We start from the raw sequence: 19,968 nt of genomic DNA, 5'->3' as shown, positions 1-19,968 counted from the left end.
TCCATAAAGTACTTTTCTGACTCAGGGCTTCCACCTCCCTTGTTATATCACACATGCCTCCCTGCCCTTTTGTGTAACTAGCCAGAGTGCTGATCCACAGGTATGTCTTCGCTGTAGAATGATTCACTTTTATCTCAGTCAGTTTAGACAGAAAGACAAATGGCTGACTGTAAAATTGTATCTATATGTTTACCCACTGACAACACAGCAAGTCATTTATATAAATATGAAAGCAGCAATGTGATGACAAGTAATTGTTCCAGTTGAAAATTCTGGAATTCCTTGCAGTAATTTATTTCCTTAACTATTTTATATGACTACTTGAGAATAGTTATATGTTAAAAAATATAATTTTAAATCAACAAGAAATTATTAGAATCTGAACAAAGTACTACTACCTGTAGTACCTACAAATTACAAGCTACATATACAGTGGGAGAGCTAAGTAAAAGATGATAGACCAAGTGAGGTAATGAACTGCTCTTTCTTGCAATTTCTTGGAAATTGCAATAGGCTGCTTCAAATATTTATACAATGCACAGCAAATAAATCACACAGAATATAAGTGATCTCAGCAGCACAATCTGTTCAGTTTCTTCTACATGTTTGTTAGTAAAATGAATATATGATAATGTTTTGCCAAACTCTAACAGATTTGTATTTAAAATATTATGGATAACTCAGACATACACTGGTAAAAGGGATAATAATGACTAGAGAGATCCATTACTAGGAAAAAACAAAGTTTGCAGCATGCAAGTTTCTATATATTTCCAGACTCATTTATTGTATGTAGACATTAAGTACCCAGTAGAAGTCAGAAATTTATTCGAGCTCTCTGTAGTTGGCACTTACTCTCTCTGTTAACAGAAAATGCCTTATAATAATGCTTAAGGTCAATACAGACAAAAGTATTCAGACAGAACTCTTTGCACTGTTTTATGAGCACTTGATAAATATTCAAGAAAAATGAAGTTAACTTAAGTTCTTGGATTACTTAAATTTGTTAGCAAAAAATCCTTCTCAATAGGATGTAGAACACCTATTACTCCCCTCCCCCCCTCCAAGGGATACTAAAAGCAACACATTTGGAACACTTCCACAAATTAAAAATCAAGTGGGAAGGCAATATGCTTCTTATGAAGAGATTAGCTTATGATTCTGGCTGAGCTGGTTTGAACCTACACTTCCAAAATTAATGGAAGATGATAAACCAATAAAACAAGTACACAATGACAGACTATATAATATGACAAAGCTACTGAGGTGATGGGCAATAAATTCTAGTAAAGTTAAATTCTGTGGTTTTTAATACTGTTTTATCACTAAAACTGTGTTCTTGTCAAAAGAAAGTTTGTGGCCTATAAATAATGGCAGTGACTTTGACTCACAGCTAAGGTTTTAAAATCCACTTTATGAGAAAGAAGGAATTGGTGAAAAGCCTCTATCACACTCAAAACCTTACTGTGCAAACAAGAACCAGGGAGCACAATATCGGGTGCAAGTGGAGTGCAAAGCAGCATGTAAAGCAAAGCACAAGACTATATTAGCAAGCTCGCTTGGTGGATCATTGTGCCATCAACTCCATCACTAAGGCTGTTTGCAGGTCTGCTTATTATCAAAGCTGAGAAATAAAAGATACTTCCCTTATACCTGCTTTTGAGACCACCTGTCAACTGGTAACTGGTAAGATCATTGTTTTATTCACTCCCAATAAGAATATTTACTTAAAGTGGAAAATATTAGGGGTCTGTTTTAAAGTTTTAACAGTAAAATTTTGTAGCACACCTTTCTAGATGTTCTGCTATTCTTCCTCTATCAGTACACAGAAATACACAAATCTCAAGAGTTCTACAGCAACAGGACAGAATTCTACAATTTGAATTTGCTGACTTTTAGCATTTTAAGAATTCAAATATTGAAGTGGTTGAACCTAGACAATTGAATTCAGACAATTCCCTGAGCTCTATCCAATTTAGGTACTCAAAAAGCCATAGTTACCTTTTTTTTTTCTTCTTAGCACTGTTTTCCCAATGGCTAGAGTGCCTATTTAGCTTCTGAAGGCAATTTGTTTAGAAGAAAGAATCTTAATGTTTCTTCTTAGGACTTTGAAATAAAAGACAATTTCCTTAGGTCACTGAAAGAAGCAACCAACAGAAGTACCCAGCTGAACTGAATGATACAGGAAGTCAAATGAAGAAAGCAAAATACTCAAGAATAACTTGAAAAGCATGTTTTTTCCAAACACGAAAACAACGGAATACCAAATGCTATGAAAGAGTATTGTGAAGTCAAGGAAATTAACTAGCCTTGCTGCCAATCTGAAATATAAAGAAAATGGAGTTACGATCCCCATTCTACACTTTTAGTTGTCTTACCTGGCATTCCATGGATAAGATCTCCACACAACACAAAGAACTTGGGTTTCGGATTTAGCTTGTTAATGGCTCGCACAGCTTGCTCTGTTAATTTGATCTCTTCTCCCCATTCATCGCCTCCATTGTCACAGTCTCCAATTGCCCAAGCTTTCATCAGCCCAAACTGAGGATCTGCTCCTTGGATGAAGTAGAAAGGCCCCTTCCATTCGTACTCCTTATCTAAAGGAACAAACAAGTGAAGTGCTATATAAACTTATAATGAAAATTTCCATGCATAAATGAAAGTATATTAATCTAATATCACATGGCAATGAAAGTCCGACTTGAGGAAAAAGTGCAAGAAGGACACAGCAAATAGTGCTGCAAATTTCAAGACTACAACATAGCACAACAACATATAATGTTAGATTTCGGTTGATTCATGCAGGACTTCAATTATTGCTTAACTAACAAATTAAAATAAACACAACACATTCTATGGTACCAGTAGACTTGTCCTTAAATTATTAAGAAGTTAAAAGCATTTTGTTCTTATAATTTTAGAGAGAAGTTGGATGCAACAATTTGAGTTATAACTGAAGACATTGAACACAACCAAGGACAGCAAACAAATAAAAATCCCAGCGATGTCAGAATTAGCAGCAACAATTAAAATCTTAATTGAGAACTTCCATAATAGCTCTTGAGACCTATAACAAAAAGGTGGAACTCTGAAGCAAATTTACATTTGTAGAGTCTGTAAAGGCGAAGGGGACAACAAAATTTCTGCAGCTACTTTTTTTTTTGTATTCTTGTTTCTCTGATACTATAATAACAAGTACCACAACAGAACTGTGATCAGTAAGGCTGACTGCAAGCACATTAAGGAAGAAAAACACTGGGCAAGTAAAACTAAACTTGGCTACAGATTAAAAACAAAAATGGGTATCCCACTTTCTAGACTGTTGTCTCAATCCTGAATTAAAGTACAAGCATGAGTACACTGTAGTTTCTCCAGTTGTCTGAATGCATTTCTTTGCATCCTGAATATTTGGGTTTGGACAGCTGCATCTGGCTTTCACACTTTTGATCATGTCTGACTTGTATTTTGTTTTATACATTTACTGTTATTCTTTTTTTTTTTTTAAACAGCATTTTCAACTGTTAAAAAAGTCACTGCCCACATCAATCTATAGTTGAATCTAAAAAGAAAAGAATACAGTGAATGATTTCAAATTAAAATATAATCCATAAATAATTTCATGTATTATGTCAGTCTGATCTGACATACAGTTTGAGGTAATACCAGATTAATCCCCCATTAACAGTACATAAGCAAAAGATATGTCCACAGCATGGATGTACTTTTGGTTTCTTTTTTAAAGTTAGGAGAAAGTGTCATTCTAGAGCTGGACCACTTGAATTTTAGCTTTCCAGGTTCCAGACTGCCCTGTACTTTGTAAGAAGGCAGATATGTTTCTTTCAAGAAAGATTAGAAAACACAGGTCAGAATTCATCTGTTGCACTGTGGATATGGACAGGCTGAGGCAGGGTGGGGAAGAAGTAATGTGGGCAACACCCAGAAGCTGCTGGTAATTGTAATCTGTTGCCATGACATCGGATCTTTTTGCCAAATGTGAGCTTCTACATTTTATTTAATGTAATATTTAATTTCTAAATAAAATGATTTATAATCAGTTAGCATTGTCTATTAATTCATACTAGCATTGCCTTGCTCTAAATAATAATCACATATTTTATAGATGGAAACTTTTAGCCATTCATTAGCTTTTAATTCTGAAATGAAATTAACTTTTCCAATTACATAACTTATTCAGAGAAGTAAAATGATCCATCTATCCATGAGTTTTCAATAGAAGCCTTACGGAACTGGCTGAATGACACAAAGTAATTTAGGTTTTTGTGTCTTGCATGGAAAGTGAAAAATATGACTGCCATAAAAATCAGCTTACGTGCTACATCAAAGGTATTGTTTGGGCAGAGAAATCAACTTATAGTTTTTATAAGCTATAGAAAAAAGGAAGCCTGCATCAGAAATCTTTCATGACCTATCTGAAAGAAAACTAAAAAAGGGAAGGTCTGAAACAGCAGCTTGTTTTGGAGGAGCAGCACAATCCTCAGACTCATCATATGGATACTCAGAGAAAAAGCTGAAATCCTTGAAAAACAACAGGGATTCTTAACACCTGTCCTTTTTCCAGCAACTTGGAAGACATATTGTTCATCAGCATTGAGGAAATCTTGTTTTGCACTGATTAATCTGAAACCAGTAATTTTACCATAGTGGCCTAAATATAAAGAGTTGTTTTTGTTTTCGTTTTCTCCACGAACTGCTTAGAGAAGACAGCTAATCTTGTTTTCAAAGACTGTGTTTCAACTGTGCAAGTCCTGTGTATCTCTCTTTAGAGCCCCAGGGATGGTGTCTGCTGGCCAGCAGCAGTTGGTGCATCTGCAGCACTTCAGGTGCCTGTCAGGCATGCTGGCTGGCACAGTCAGCAGGATTGGACCGTGTCCCAGGTGAAAAGTCTCATCTATAATGCTTGAACAGAGAGAGAAAAGTCTGGCAAGCAGACCATGCACTGTCAGGCAGCATGTAGAGCCGAAGCAAAATAGGTTGCAAGGCTGGAGCAGGGTCTATTCTAATAGAAGCTTCATGGATGTTTTTTCCTGCCTTATATTCACACTAGTACAGTAGCTCTCTAGGTTTTAGTACCTGAAAGTTTCCAAGACTGTGCACAGATGCACTGGTGTGAGTGGGTGGGTGATGGTCATGTGAGGCAATGAGAAAGAGAGGGAGAGAGATAAGATGAATTTGAAAAGAGAAGTTCAGTACACAAAATCAAGAAGTGGCAGAAGAAGGAGAAACAGAAGATGCAGGGGTGGAGGTGAAGAACAGTGGGGAGAAAAGGAAAGAGACAGGAGGTGAAAAGAGAAAGAAATTGAAAATGATGTAGCGGGATATGCACTATATTCTCCTTTAGAAAAGAAAAAAAGATGAACAAAATGAAGAAAGGGAAGCAGCAACAACAATGCAGGAATCAGAGCTGCATAACATTTACCGAAAATGTTTAATTAACTGGTCTTGGTCAAATGATTTAGTAACCAGCTATTCCTGTGGTAGATAATTCATCAAATAGTTACCAAAAAAGGGAAGGTTGAATAAATATTTACAGCTTCGCTGTTATTTGATCCAGCCCACTAGAAAACCTATTTTTAAAAAACCCTAGAACTATTTAAATGAAATTGCATTACTTATCATGTTGTACTTACAGATTTAATTAAGTGGGAACACAAGAGTATATGGAAACTTTGACTTATACTTACATTATAACTTAACTTTTGTTGATCAGTAACATGTTTCGATTAATATAAAGCACTGTAACTAAATGCAGACTATCACAGAGTGAGTTGTGCTGGTACAACAAAACTGGTGCAAAGTTGCAGGTGCACCAAGTCTTAACCCCTGTTCTGAATTTAGCTGTTCTAGGAAATACTTAACTGCTCTCACTGGTCTATCAGCAGACAAGTTTGTGGAAGGCTTTCCTTATTTGTGCAAGTCAAAAGATCAGTCCAGTTAAACAGTTTAAATTGTTGTAACTAGAGTAACTTGGCTGATTTTACCTAAAATAATCCAAGAGCACTCCTGTGTGATTGCTCCAATATGGTAGGAGAATATCAATGAGAAACAGAAGTCAAATGAATCTTCCACTAGCATAGCTGGATCCAGAAATCTTTCACCTAACAAGTGATTTATCTACAGGCCTTAATCTGTGTTCAGATCATTATTCCCAGAACTTCTGCATGCTGCTTCTCCCTCACCAGCTGTTTGTTAGGATCCTCAAGCAGAACAGGTACATGCAAATGAACCTCATCTGCTTATGTGGTAAGTCAGGCACCACAAAAAGCTGTCTGAACCAGTTCAGTGGACTTTGCACTGAATCACAAGAGGAGAGCTCAGCAAATCATCCTGTTGGTATGCTAGGGAAGTGCCAAAGTCAGGCAGAGAGTTAACAACAGCCAGCTTTGGGCAGGAGTGGTAGGAGGAGGTACGGCTGTTTTTGCAGTGATCATCTAGTCATGATCCAGGTCCTAGTTATTAGTCCACAAGATTTCAATTAAAGAGTATGGACAGTTGCAGTCTTCTCTTCAAATGTAGCAAGCAATGGCTGTTATGGGAGCGACATCAAAGATTTCTCTCTGGCTAGGAATTTCAATTTTCCAGTCCATAGGTCAGGTCTATTTTTCAAGCTTTTAGATGAGCTACAGAGTCATATCAGATAAAGTGCATGCCAGGCAGATCAATAAAAGATTAGGATTCAATTAATAAATATTTTTTCCGCTTTCTACCTTGCATCACAAAATTGAGCAGAGCTGAGAACACCAACTGAAAACTGGCTCTTCATCTCTATGAGCACAGAGTTTGTTTGTGACTTTCTAAAATAACCACAGCAATACATAAATAAATATATAAATAAATGCAAGTGCCAAGTAGAAGTCAGTGGATTTCTCAGATTGAGCTGGTGCCTGAATTGTGCCTCAAACTGCAAGAATTACCAATTTGTTTTCAAAGTACTGGGTTATCCTTTTAAATTATTAGTGTCAATATAGAATGTATTTACAAAAGATTAAAAAACAAAAAAAAACAATCCCCAAATGTACTGCAGCCTCCCATTCTCATATCTATTCAGCCAGTCCTCCCACAACCCCCAGTATTCCTGAATATACATGATGTCTTCATTCCTGCTCCAATATTTTTAATTTAACTGCCTTAAAACAGGCTGAATGAAGAGTAAGAATTCAGTTTTGCAGAAGACATCAAGCTCCTCATGGAGCCTTTATCTCTTTTGGAAGAACTGACTTGAACTAGCAATACAAACTTGGGTCTCTCACACTATGGAGGGATGCCATAGCATCCTGTGTTGCAGTATGGTTCCTCATTCTTTCTCAGCCTATTTTCTTTCTTTCCTTTCCCAGCAGCTTCTGTTTTACATAAATAATAGTTGACCTCTCCAGCATAATAAATATTTCTCACATTTCTCAATAAATAAGTCACATTTCTCAGACATAGTTAAGGCCTGTTCTGAAACAGGCCAACTGTCACTTCGTGTATCCAACAGCAGAGTGCTTTAATCAGCAGGTTGTTGGGACTGCATAAGACTCAAATATTCTGTTTTGGTTGACTATATTTGAAGTTAATCATGGTGTGCTGCAAGAGTTAGTTTTTCTTTATCCATCCTATCCAAGTTATACACTGACAGTTAAAAGTTTTAAACCCAAAAGAAGATAACAACAGCCTACAGACATCAAATACTTTTCCATGACTTGTTAGTATTGTTACTGCCCCTTTACTGCCATTAAAAAACAAACAAAAACCCAACCAACTCATACCCATGTTTTATTTCCCTTGTTACTTTTTGACTTAACGGCAACTACAGCAAGCGTGCGTGATACTGAAGCTAGGTAATTTCTCCAGTGCAATTCATTTTCAAGTGGTCAGCTGCAGTTTTGGATATATAAACTAAAAAACATGGGTCTTTGTTCCAAGAACTGAGCTACCTTACAGAAATGTGACTTTGAATGACATCTATAATATCTATGGCAACTTCTTCAAAAACAAAAACAAACCCCAAAAAATCAAAACATGCACACTTCTTAATATGGTATACAAATATATACACTTAGCACCTCCATAAACTGACAAAGCACATCATTCATTCTTTAGGTAGCCATCCCTTTTCACATACGTCACTTCACAAATCCCCATCGTACTGCTGACATACATACAGTCTCCATTTTTGAAGGAGAAATAATACTTGTGGAGTTGCTCTCACACAAAGCCACACAAAACTCCTATTCCAAATCTGTTTTGTTCCCAGGTCTCCTTAAGAGCTGCACAGCTGATTACCACAGAAGTCCAACTCCAGAATATGCCTTTATGCCTCCATTTCAACATTCTACTCTTTTCTGCTCCAATACAAGCCAAACTACAGAGACAGGATCAATACAATGTATTTTTAGTAGTATAGGCTGAATAATGGTTCCAACTTCTAATTTTATCTAAAGATTATTCTGTGAAGGGCCAAAGTAGTCAGCAGCAATTCACAAGAGAAAACCTCTGGTATTTTGTGATCACACAAAAAGACACTGACCTAGATGGGATTTAAGTCTTAACCTCACCCTTTCTAGAGGACAATAGCTGATGTCCTGGTACATCTTCGTGTCTTCCCCTTTTGCTTTTCCCCTAATTTCCCCTCCCTTTTCTTCCCCCCTCCCTAAGGATCATAAATGCACATATATACATGTTGGTCATATAAACCACTGGAAGCAGGCCTGTGACAACAGTGTAGTACTAGTAGGATTTACAGCATTTCCGTGGTAGGATTTTCAATAGCACATGCTGTGGTTTTGGGGTTCATTTTGTTTTTCTGTAGACTCCACAGCATTTCACAGAAAAGTAGTAGGTATGAAGTTACTCCACTCCCTAGAGTCTCTATGAATACTATGCTGGAAGCAGACATATGCCTAGTGCTTGCTCAGTATAACACAGGCAGAAATAACTAAAGAGAACTCCTGCGTACTGACAACTGTATGTTTGCCAAGGGACTTGATTTTGGTTCTCCAAAAGATCATTGAAAGAACTGAAATATGAATTTTTCCCCATGTTTAAATGCAGACTGCTAACCAAAGATTAAACACTTTGGGTTTGATTTTTTGTAACTTCAAAAACATTTTATTTTGAAAGATAAAGATGACCTGAGTCTCTTTTCTGTTTGCTGTTAAATATGGAATAGCAGAAACATATCAGGTACATGGGTTCCTTCCATTAGCTGTCTCTGCCTACAAAGTGCACCTGTGATTCTTTTTCTAGGTAAAACAGGTCGAGAAGCACAACTTTTTTCTAATGCAACTATAAGCAGGAAGAAGAATGGAATTTTTAAACCAAGGCAGTATCTGTACATCATAAGACAATTAGCTGTTTTTCCCCCCTGCAACTGCTTTGCAATTTACCTTTTAAGGAATGCATTTTCCTTCCTCTCAATCCTGGAAGAGCATAAAAAAACCCCAATAAAGTGCTTGCACTAAATCTTTTATAATTCCTTATTCAATATTAAAACATTATCAATATGGCTTAAAAAATACTGTCATTATTGCCCATATGTCCAAATACAAAAGCAGATTTCATTCTCATGAAGTCTTCATTCTTTCAGCTATATTTTTCAGCTGTACCTTAGAGACTACCACAGAAATGGCTAGAGGGGTTCTGCTGCATGACCAAGGTAAGTTATTATGTGATGCTCGGTTCTGTGCATCAGAAAAAAAAAAAAAAAGAGAATGCATTTTTGGAGAACATAAAAACCTCTCTCTAAAAAGTAATTACTGTAAAAATGATGTGTAGTGAGTACAAACTACAAATATAGTATTGGTGAGAGACATTAAGTGACAGAACACAGTTTCTCAAATAAATTTACTACTGCTACTGTTTTTAAAAGATACATTTTAAAACTTTTTAATTAACTATCAAGGTAAGAAATGCCCCCTCAAATACAAGCAGTTGACTTGTACCGAGGGCTACAAAATGCCGAGCTCTAGTCACACCTTTATGCCCACCCTCAACTTTAACATGTAAATTCAGCCAAAGACTGTAGGTGTGAAGGGGGATGTCTTATATGTGGCAAGGTAAAGTCACAGAGAGTTGCTCAAAACCCACTTAAAAATTTGCCTAATTCATTGGACAGTTGGAGCCAATACTGGGAAGGGAACACAGTAGCTAGTAAGCAGTTCTTGACTTGTTCTGATCACTGCAAAACCTGGCTCAAAAATATTACTGTTGAAAAGCTTTAGAACAGTAATCACAGTGTACCAAGATTAAACATTCATGTGAAAGTGGGGGGGGGGGGAGAAATTGACTGTAGCTGTATTTAATTTCAAAGGAAGGGGAATTACATGCAATTATGAAGCTTTTTAGAAGTGCAAAAATCCTTGAAGGCAGCATGGAAATTATTCAAAGACACTATCCCATACGTTTTTTGCATATGTGACCATATGCACAGCACTTACTAAGAAGGACTTTTGAAAGACTGAAAACAATCTGGCCTGACTACACAAGGAGGCTGTAAGGAGGCTACTAAAACCAAGACAACATCCTTGAAAAAACTAAAGCTGTATCCAAATAAGAACACAGGAAAGACTTTACACTCTGCAAAGTTAGATACAGCAGTCCAAGAAGTCCAGCTAAAAGAGTGAAGAACAATTGGAAATAGCGTAAACCTAAACTAAAAAAGCCCTTCCAGACAGTCAGTTCCAGACGTGCAAGAAGTACCCAGAGAAGATAAAGACAAAGCAGGAAAACAAAGTGAATTTTTGTATTCATGTTTACTGTGAAGGAACCTGGGAAGATCCAATGCCAGAATCCTTCCTTACAGGCAGTGCATCAGAACACCAGTAGAGGATTCAACAGACACACAAAAAAGATAATAAATCACTCAAATAAGGCGGTAGTCACAGAAGAACTCTAAAGTAACTGAAGGATAAAACAGCCAACCTGTGGAGTGTAAATTCTTGCTTAAAACTGCCTTGCATTAGAGGAGCAGGAAGATGGTCAAAATCACACTAATATTTAAAAAGGGTTCCAGAGCAATCCGATAACTAGTAAACAGCAAAGCTGGTGCCTATACAGACAAGTTAATAGAAAGTATAACAAAGACAGTAACTACCGCAGTTACTAACTCTTAAAGAGTTATCAACAGCTTTTGTAGAGAGAAGTCATACCTGTCAGGTTTACAATTTCAAAGGAGTCAGTAGGTACATCAACAAGGGAAATCCACTTGATACCTCCTGGAGACCCACGTGGACTGTATTTGACATAGTTTCAAAGGCTCTTAGGGATGTCCTTGTATGGATAAATAATTGATAAGAAAAAAAAAAAAGAAATGGACAGACACATAGATCCCAAGTGGATCTGTGTTGGGACCTGCACTGTTCAACATAATCTGTAACAGCAACTGTAATAGCAAGGAAGTGAAATTTGCTAAAACTAAGCTATTTGGCACAATAAAAATAAGACCTGATTGTGAATTACTATGGAAGGACTCCATTACTCAGCATGACCATTCAAGAAAGCAGCAGATGAACTTCAGTGCAGAAGAGTGTAGGATGTTGTACACAGGGGAAGAACATTACCAACTTCATAGTTGTGAAGTTGATAGTTCTGTAAGTGCAACAAAGAAAAGTCACTTCAGTGTTCAGTAATGACAAAAAAGCATAGATAGGAAAGAAATAGAGAGCAGAACAAAAAAATCCCATCATCATTATGCCCCTGTATAAACCCAAATTGCACTTGTGTCTTGAATACTATTCTATCATTTTTGAGGTCTGGAAAGGAAGCATAATAAGGATGATCAAAAGTATAAAAGAGCTTCCACATGAGAAACAACTGAAAGAAAAGAAAAAAAAGTAATTCTACAGTTTTCAAAAGAACAGTGAGGAAGACATGATAAAGGTCTATAAAAAATCACAAGTGGAACTGAAAATATGAGTACACAATGCTTTTTAACTATCTTTTCCAGTTCAAGGTTTTGGAAGCATCAAATAAGCCTATCAAAAGACAGATTCAAATCAGAGATACTTCTCACAACCAAGTTAAGCTGTGGAATTAGGATTGTTTATTTTGGAGCAGAATCATATTGGTATTATCTAAATAGAAAAGTTACAAAAATGAGCCACCATATGGGGGGTGGAGGGTGGGCTTTTTCACCAGAGCTGATCTGGGCATACCCTACCAATGAATTTGGAAACTGAAAGTATCTGGAGGCATTAAAAGATTGCATTCTGCACAAGGAGTAGCAGGATGCTCCCTCCTGCAACATTCAATCTCTCCACTATCACAAGTATTTTCTTACACACACTGGACACCCCGTAAGAATTTCAAAGAGGAATATTTCTTCCACTTTGGGGGAGAAAGGGGGGGAAGTCTGCTTGATGGTATTATCACTTGTTTAATTACTTTAAAAAAAAAAAGTGTTCTACCTACTTTCACAGAAATTCTTTGCACAGCACTATTAGCATACTTAAAAGAACAGGAGAGGTTTGGGGAGAGGTGATTGGGAAGAAGACAAAATTTACCCAAATTTATTAGTATGTTAATGAAGAAACAGGATCATACAAGTAGTAGACTTCTGAAGCATGTGGGTAGAAGAGACAGAGAATGTATTAAAGTAGGAAAGCCAAAACATACAGAGATCTTGTTCCACAAAAATAGTGTTTGAGTACTGTTTGCTGTGACACTCCATTGATTATAGGCATAATTTAGACCCCTAACTTTGAGCTTCTGAGTCACACATGAATCGGATATCTAGAGTAGATTAGAGCAGGTTATGGGTACAACTTCCACGTTATCTGAAAGCAGACTAAGCAAAATGACAATAAGGGGATAGGATGTGGACCAGTAGTTTAGCAAAAAGGCTAGCAAGAAGAAAGGAAATTAAGCTCCTCAAGGGTCATTTTCAAATTTCAGAGGAAACACTGTGGCAGAGCTGTAGCACTCGTGACAAACATTTTGTGTAGCTAACTGCTTGGCAAGAAGGAATCACGTCTGTAGACTGAATGAACTCTAAAGACAGTGGAAAATAACAAAACACAGATAACTGATTTTCATTTTAAAATGAAAGGAACTTTACCTCAGTTTATTAGCCCGTGATTCTGTTTTTCTAATTGTTTAGTTATTAAAAGATTGTGTTGAACTTTAGTCTCTTAAAAAAGAGCAAAGTAAAATATTGACACAGAAATAGTATACCCAGAGATGGTGGCTGGACTATGATAGCCTGCAAGTCCTAAACAAGATTAAAAACAACCAGTCAGTGAGAAAAGCCTCAGTTAATATTTATTTAAAGAACACCAAACAACAAGGACACTTCAGGAGAAAAGAACATACTTGGAAACCAGAGACCCAGATCACATTTTTTCCTTAGAAGTTTAAGTCGATTTTCAAGAAGTACTTAGATACACCTTTTGTTCAGAAGTGTTTTCACTGCCTTTGAACAGTCCTTTTGTTATAATTTCACTATACAGTTAATATAACTAGATGGCTTGTCTGCCATCTGTCCCCTCAACAAATGCTAGGCATTCTGTTCCAAACCAACAGGACCATCTGCAATTAATAAGTTGCCAGAATGACTGTATATATATAATTTCACATGTTCAGAGTTAGCAATTTTTCTTTATTTGGCAACAAGCATAGCCAAATATTTCCAATGAAAACCAAGAAAATATGGCAAATTGTTGGGATTGAATGACCTTGCCCACCTCACCAAACCATTACAATTTGTAATTTTTACACAAACACAGTGAAATAAAATACCTTCCACATATGGCAATATGAAGATATTTCTAGACACAAAGCTAGTTATGCACCTGAAAAGCCTAGGAAAACTTCAGATTCTCCATCTTTGGAGAATTTTACAAACAGGTGAGATAAACACAGATGTTCAAAATACTCCTTTGTTGGTCTATCCACAAGACAAGCGTCCAGCAGGTGACTGCTGTCTTTGCCTTGGCAGCAGCCTCGCTACCCCATTCACGGGGGAGAAGGGGAGAGGTGGAGGCATGTCTCCTGTGGAGCCGATTGCCACACTGGCACTGCTAGCCAGAGCGGTTCATGCTGCTTTAGGACAGCTTGGAAGCTCCCGGAAAAGTGCTAGCGCCTGGTCTCCACATCTGGCCTCCACCTTGAGAAAGGCCAAAGCATCCTGAAGGAACTGACACGTTCTCCACTCCTATTCTCTATGGTACAGCCCCATGCCATTTATGAAACATAAACACTGAAATAACAGGACCTTGTTAAGCCACCCATGTAGGTACAGACACGTTAGCATACTGCTGGCACCAGCCACCAGCCTGACACTTACGGAGATGGGGTTTAACACCACTGACAAGTGTTTTTAAGACTGATTTGGTGTGGGGCATTGCTGGCAGCCGCCTCCCCACACGAGTCGGGCCCGGCCGTGCTGTGAGGGGCAGCAGAAGGCAGCGGGGGAGGCGGCACCACCGCGGGGGCCGACGCTCCACGCACCGCTGCTGCTCCACAAGCTCGGTAAGGGACACGGGAGCCTCGGCGGGTGCCGCCAGCGCCAGCGGGCTCCCTCCATCCCGCCCCTCTCCTCTCCTGCCAGCGGGGCTCCCGCGGCTGCCCCCGGCTCCGCGGCCGCCGGAGGCCGCCTCGCCTCGCCCCCGCGCTCCCGGGACGCCCTCGAGGCTTCCTGGTCCCCGGGCTCTGCGGAGCCTCCCGGCTCCGGGCGGCCGCCGCCCGCCTCCTCGCCCACGGTCGCCAGGGCTCCTCCCGCCGCCGGCCGCCCCGGCAAGGCCCGCGCCCCGCGCCCCGCTCGCCACCCGCCCGGCTGCGCGGCGGGGAAAGCAGCCCGCCGGAGCCCGCGGCCCCGGCCGAGGCCGAGGCTCCGCCGGGCGCTCCCGCCGGGCCGCGTACCTTCGCGGAAGGCGTTCAGCGTCCGGCCCCGGGCTCGCAGGAACAGCTCGCCCCCCGCCGCCGCCATGGCGCCCGCCTAACGGCCGCCGCCGCGCGACGCCGAGCCGCAACCTGGCCCCAGGTCGCGCGAGAGGGGCGGGGCCTGGGCGCGCGGGGCGCCGCGGGAGGGAGACGCGCGGGCGGGGGACGCGGAGGCGGCGCCGAGCGGGGGCAGGCGGGGGCGGGGCGGGCAGGCGGGGCGGGGCGGGCAGGGGGCGGGCCTCACCTGAGGCAGGTCGCGGCGGGGCGCCGCCATTTTTCGCAAGGCGGCCGGGTCCGTGGGCAGTTGTGGGGCGGCGGGGCGGCCCGGGCCGCTGGCGTGCGAGTGACGGCGAGGGCTCTGCACATCGAACCTGCCTCCAAAGAGGCTCTGGCCTTTACATTAACAAAAATTAAGCCTTCTTGGTTTCTCTTTCCTGACCTGGGAAATGGAGTAATCTAGTGGCTTCTCAAAGCACTGGCAAAGTAGCAGCCTTCCTTGGTGCTTCCAAGGAGTGTTCTTCAGTGCAGATTTCCTCGGTCTTCACATTAATTTTACTCACGATGTTATACATCGCCACCAGCTGCTCTTTTTTAAAGAAGTTAGTTAAAAAGGCGAAGGCACGAACGTGCGCCTGGCCCCCCCGAGGGGCTGGCGGCGGCGAGGCCGGGCGGCGCTTGCCCCGGCCGGGGCGGCTTTCAGGCAGCACCAGGCCCTGCAGTCGGGCAGCAGCTGAAGCGCGTGGGCAGCCCTTGAGGGGCGATGTTTTCTTAACGCATGCTGGAACTCCTTTTTGACCTAGCAATATAGGAAGGATAATATAGTTGTAATTTCCTGGCAGAACAACCATGACCCTGTTATCCCACGTTGTGGAAGGTGCCAAATCCCGAGATGCTCTTTATTCGCCTTGTGAAATCTGTAGTGATCCACTGCGTAAGCTTGCTGTCATTGACTAAAACACATTCCTGTGGTTTTTCATCTGTATTTTTTTTTATTTTTTTCGTCTGTAAAATGGGGGCATTATTACCCATGAATAAAAACTATTTGGAGGCCTATTTCATTCCTGCTTGCAAACTGCTTGATGATCGTTAGATGGAAGGCACTAGAGGAAGCCTTTTTTTTATTAAACCATTTGTGTTAATTCTGCTCTTTATGAGGCAGCATTTGGTACATTAAGCAAGTGAATATAAAAATGCATTTTTCGCTCACAGGTACAGCCTCGCTAAATATCCTAACACCATTGTAGGTATAGGTGATCATGGGCTAATGCTGGAGCAGCTCATGCTAGTAAGACCGGTTGGCTGAATAATCCAAAGTGATTTTTGATCCTTTCCATTTCTTTTCCATTTTCTTCTTGCCTGCTTTTAGTGCTGAACAGCCCTATACCAAAATATAATCTTCCAAGCTGCAGGAGTGCCAATAGACTCAGTATGACTTTTGCAAGTGAAATGCCATCAAGATATAAAAGACATAAAAGTGTAGAGAAAACATTAATATTTTGGCAAGACAGCATACTCTATTTTTTTGAGGACAAAGACCTGATTTTGATAAGCACACGGAATTGCTTTTGTCTTAACCTGGATGTCTTGCAAAAAACAACCATTTTTCTTAAGCCCAGGTATGTACTCTGAAAGCAGAGTGAATCAGACCTGGTGAAGATGGGATGGTTACAGCCAAATGTATTCTAAGATCATCTAGATCTATCAAAATCTCTCTAATTTCACAGCTCTTTTTTTTCTATGCATGTCTAGGGGGCTCATTTCTATAATTCTGTTTTCACTTTGTCAGTTGTCATTTGGTCTCTTTGCAGGTTGGGTCACGGATGAGTGTCAGGATGCTCGACTCTTTCTAGGTGAGGCGTATGATACGTTTGCAGAGTATGCCCACATTGCCTCCTCTTCAAATGGAGTCCTTTGATAATACATTGGCACAAGTATTGTCTACTTTAATGAGGATGCCATGAGAAATTTCCATTTTGTAATTTAAACACATTTTCTTGTGATTTTGCAGCCTGAGTGCAGAAGTGTTTTCATCTGCAGAGATAAAGGAACATTTGCATATAAACGTGAGAACTGAGGTTGGGAGTGTGTATGCAGGAGGGGGATTTCTGCTCTCTACTGCTTCCTTTACTCTGCCAAATTTAGAGTGCACATTTTTGAAGCCAAGACCGTGGACCAAATGCTACACAGCTAAACTCATTTTACTATGACTAAATCATTTAAAGTTACTACAGATCTATGTTAGTTTAATTATAGATATTCATGGACTTACTCCAGATGAGACCTAGATAAAGCAGCAGAATTTTGTCATAGGACTTGATTTGTTATAAAAATTGTCATGAATATAATGGCACTGAATAAATACAGTAGCACATATCTTGTCATATTTATACAGTATAAAGCAAGAATAATTTTACTAATTTTAAAAAAGTTTAAAAGTCAAACTGAGATGGCAACTGGTTCTTTCACTGTTTTATTTATATTTACTTATTAATTGCATTATAATTACAGCTAAAGGTTTGGACTAGTTGTGTATGAACATACAGTACAATTGTGTTTATATAGCAGAGCAGTATATTCTATAAACTTTTCAGAATATACAATTCTGGAAAACCATGCAGTATATTGAAAAGAAGATAGATAAAAAGTGAGAAATGGATGCAGTGAAAGAGAAATGCTTATGTAAGGTTTAGCTGAGATTAGAATAGTGCAGATTTTAGGACTTAGATCTGCTAAGACTTATTCTAGTACTTAATAGATCATGCTGTCTATCCTAACAATTCTTAGCAACTCAGAAGTTGTGAAAAACCCAGTTGCAAACAGTCTACTTTATTTGTTACTGCATTTAGAGTATGGTTATATGCACTTTGGAGACCTAAATAAAGCACTAATACAGTAAGTAATTAATTCTAAAATTTACTATCTCTAATGGGCAATTTATATAAAGAACAAAAATGGTCAAAGCAATGGTTGAAAGAAGGAACCCTTTCTCTATTCTCAGCAAATGACAAGAAGATATTAAATTGCAAATATGGAAGAATACAAAAGGTGAAAAGGACAGAATGGGGTTGGTCTAGACATTGGAATTAAAATTACAAAGCACAGAGAAGTATGCAGATTTGAAGCTAAACCCTTTTAATCTTATACATAGAATAGAATGACTGTGTGCCATCTGGAATTCAGGGAATCCAATGAAGGTTGGAGGTGTAAACATCACACGTAGGATTATCAACATCTGTTTTCAATGCATCCTAATATATATGCATCCTTGAGGGATAAGTTAGAGAAGATGAGGGGAATTAATAAAACCTGATGAAATAAAAAGGATCACATCATTGTGTTTGTTTAGAGACAATATGGACTTACGCAGGCTGAATAAATAAAGAGTTTGATGTTTCAAGATTGTTTTCTATTCATCTCTTCTTCCAACTGCCATTGATCCTGTAATAGCAGAATGAATTACAGTCCTACCAGATGTAACATTTTGGAAGATCTGGCATATAATATCCCTCCTACTCTTCTCCCCCCAAACCAGCTAATGGATGAAAATCAGTAAGTTTTGAAAACTTGCAGTACTGTCTCATACTAGCTGATTCTGTCCCCACCTCCCATTCTATTGCTGAGAGTAAAAGACTTCTGGATGACTATGGCAATATAAACAAATTGACCAATCTGAGTCTAAAAACTTACAGAGTATGATAAAGCATAAGGTCTGCCCTTTTTTACATTCTGTATGAACACGAATGAGTAACTCCACTAAAGAATGCATATCAATGTTAAAAATGATCCTGTTAATTTGGGGGTTTGATACCAAAGAGCTTTCCATTCTCAAAGGGTCCACAAAACACAATAACAATGACTGATAAGATACAAAAAAAAATAAAAATATTTTGCACAAACCAACTTAGAAAGATCAGTTGACCAGGACCAATATTTTGTTGCTAAGGAGGGAACAAAGATGGCATTGATTATTTCCACAGTTAAGAATCCACAATGTAATTGATTTTTATCTGACTCATTTAGTGTGGGCAGGCTCCATTTGTTCAAGAAACCTATAATATATTCCTTGAATCACTGTAACTATGAGAGATATAAAAGTTGATGTAATGAGTTAAACACACTATTTAACTCAATTTGTTTTGCACACTGAATTCCCATTTCTGACACAGATACAGGTTCTATCTAGATGTTGGCCATTTTTGTAAGATTATAATAGATATCTCATTCATCTTATGTGCAGCCAAATATTCCATTGGTCTGCTTTATTCATGGTGCCTCTGATTCCCTATCTTGAGATTTCATTTTGAGAGACACTGAGTACTTGCAGCTTTCATTGAATATTTGGGGCTTTGTGCTACCAGAAAATTCAAAAGCCATGATCAGTCACCACTCTAGAAAATACAAGAGCTAGGCTAGAGGTGGTTCTTTGAACTGGTGCATAATATTTTTGACACATTAAGTTTCTACTCCTGAATAGCTGATTGACTGCCAATTCATCCCAAACTCTCCAAGAACTTCCCAGCTTAAATGTCCTCTATACATGTAGAGTTCTGCGCATATCCAGAATTATTCCATTCAAAACAAGACAGCACTTGTTTGTATCTAAATTCATGGGGCTCATTGAGACCTCTCCTGTCACAAACTGGAATTAGACATATAGGTACATTTGAAAATTCTGGTCTATATGTATCTGCATGTATCTGCATGTATCTGTGTACCACAGGCTCCAGGTAAACACTATTGGAATTTGTCTGAGAACAAAATCTAGCTTTAAGACCCTTTTACTTCACATCTAGATCTAAAGGTTGGACTCGTTGGACTTGTCTTATTTTTAAACAAACAGATTTTCCATTAATGTACAAGCAAAAGCAGCAATCTGGCAAAAGAGGCAGTATTTAGTTTATGCATCTGTATGCATGACTCTCAGATTCCTTTCTCCTTCTTTGCTGATAAATGATATCTTATTAGAAAAAAATAAAAACCCAGATGATCATTAACTGCAGTTGCTATTTCTGCCAAAAAAGAAAAGCAGCAGCAAGCCTTCAAGTATCAAAATTCAATAAACAATCAGAGCACTTAGATGTTTTTTTCAAC

The 19,968-nt window shown here is 39.2% G+C and overlaps 1 protein-coding gene across 1 annotated transcript in view; it reads right to left on the bottom strand.

Annotated features, from left to right (window-relative positions):
* CPPED1 (calcineurin like phosphoesterase domain containing 1) overlaps nt 1–14,972 on the bottom strand; it is a 56,193-nt gene extending 41,221 nt beyond the window's left edge. Inside the window, exons 1-2 of the mRNA XM_067306491.1 lie at nt 14,857–14,972; nt 2,379–2,597 (exon numbers count right to left, since the gene is read on the bottom strand). Of these exons, the coding sequence (XP_067162592.1) occupies nt 2,379–2,597; nt 14,857–14,923 (286 nt within the window). The 5' untranslated portion in view covers nt 14,924–14,972. The remainder of the gene's footprint in view (nt 1–2,378; nt 2,598–14,856) is intronic.
* Between the last annotated feature and the right edge of the window lie 4,996 nt (nt 14,973–19,968).

Source organism: Apteryx mantelli, chromosome 16, assembly GCF_036417845.1.
Source record: "Apteryx mantelli isolate bAptMan1 chromosome 16, bAptMan1.hap1, whole genome shotgun sequence".
Taxonomy (NCBI): domain Eukaryota; kingdom Metazoa; phylum Chordata; class Aves; order Apterygiformes; family Apterygidae; genus Apteryx; species Apteryx mantelli.
Note: the sequence above shows the minus strand (reverse complement) of the source record. Positions and strands in the feature narration are given on the sequence as shown.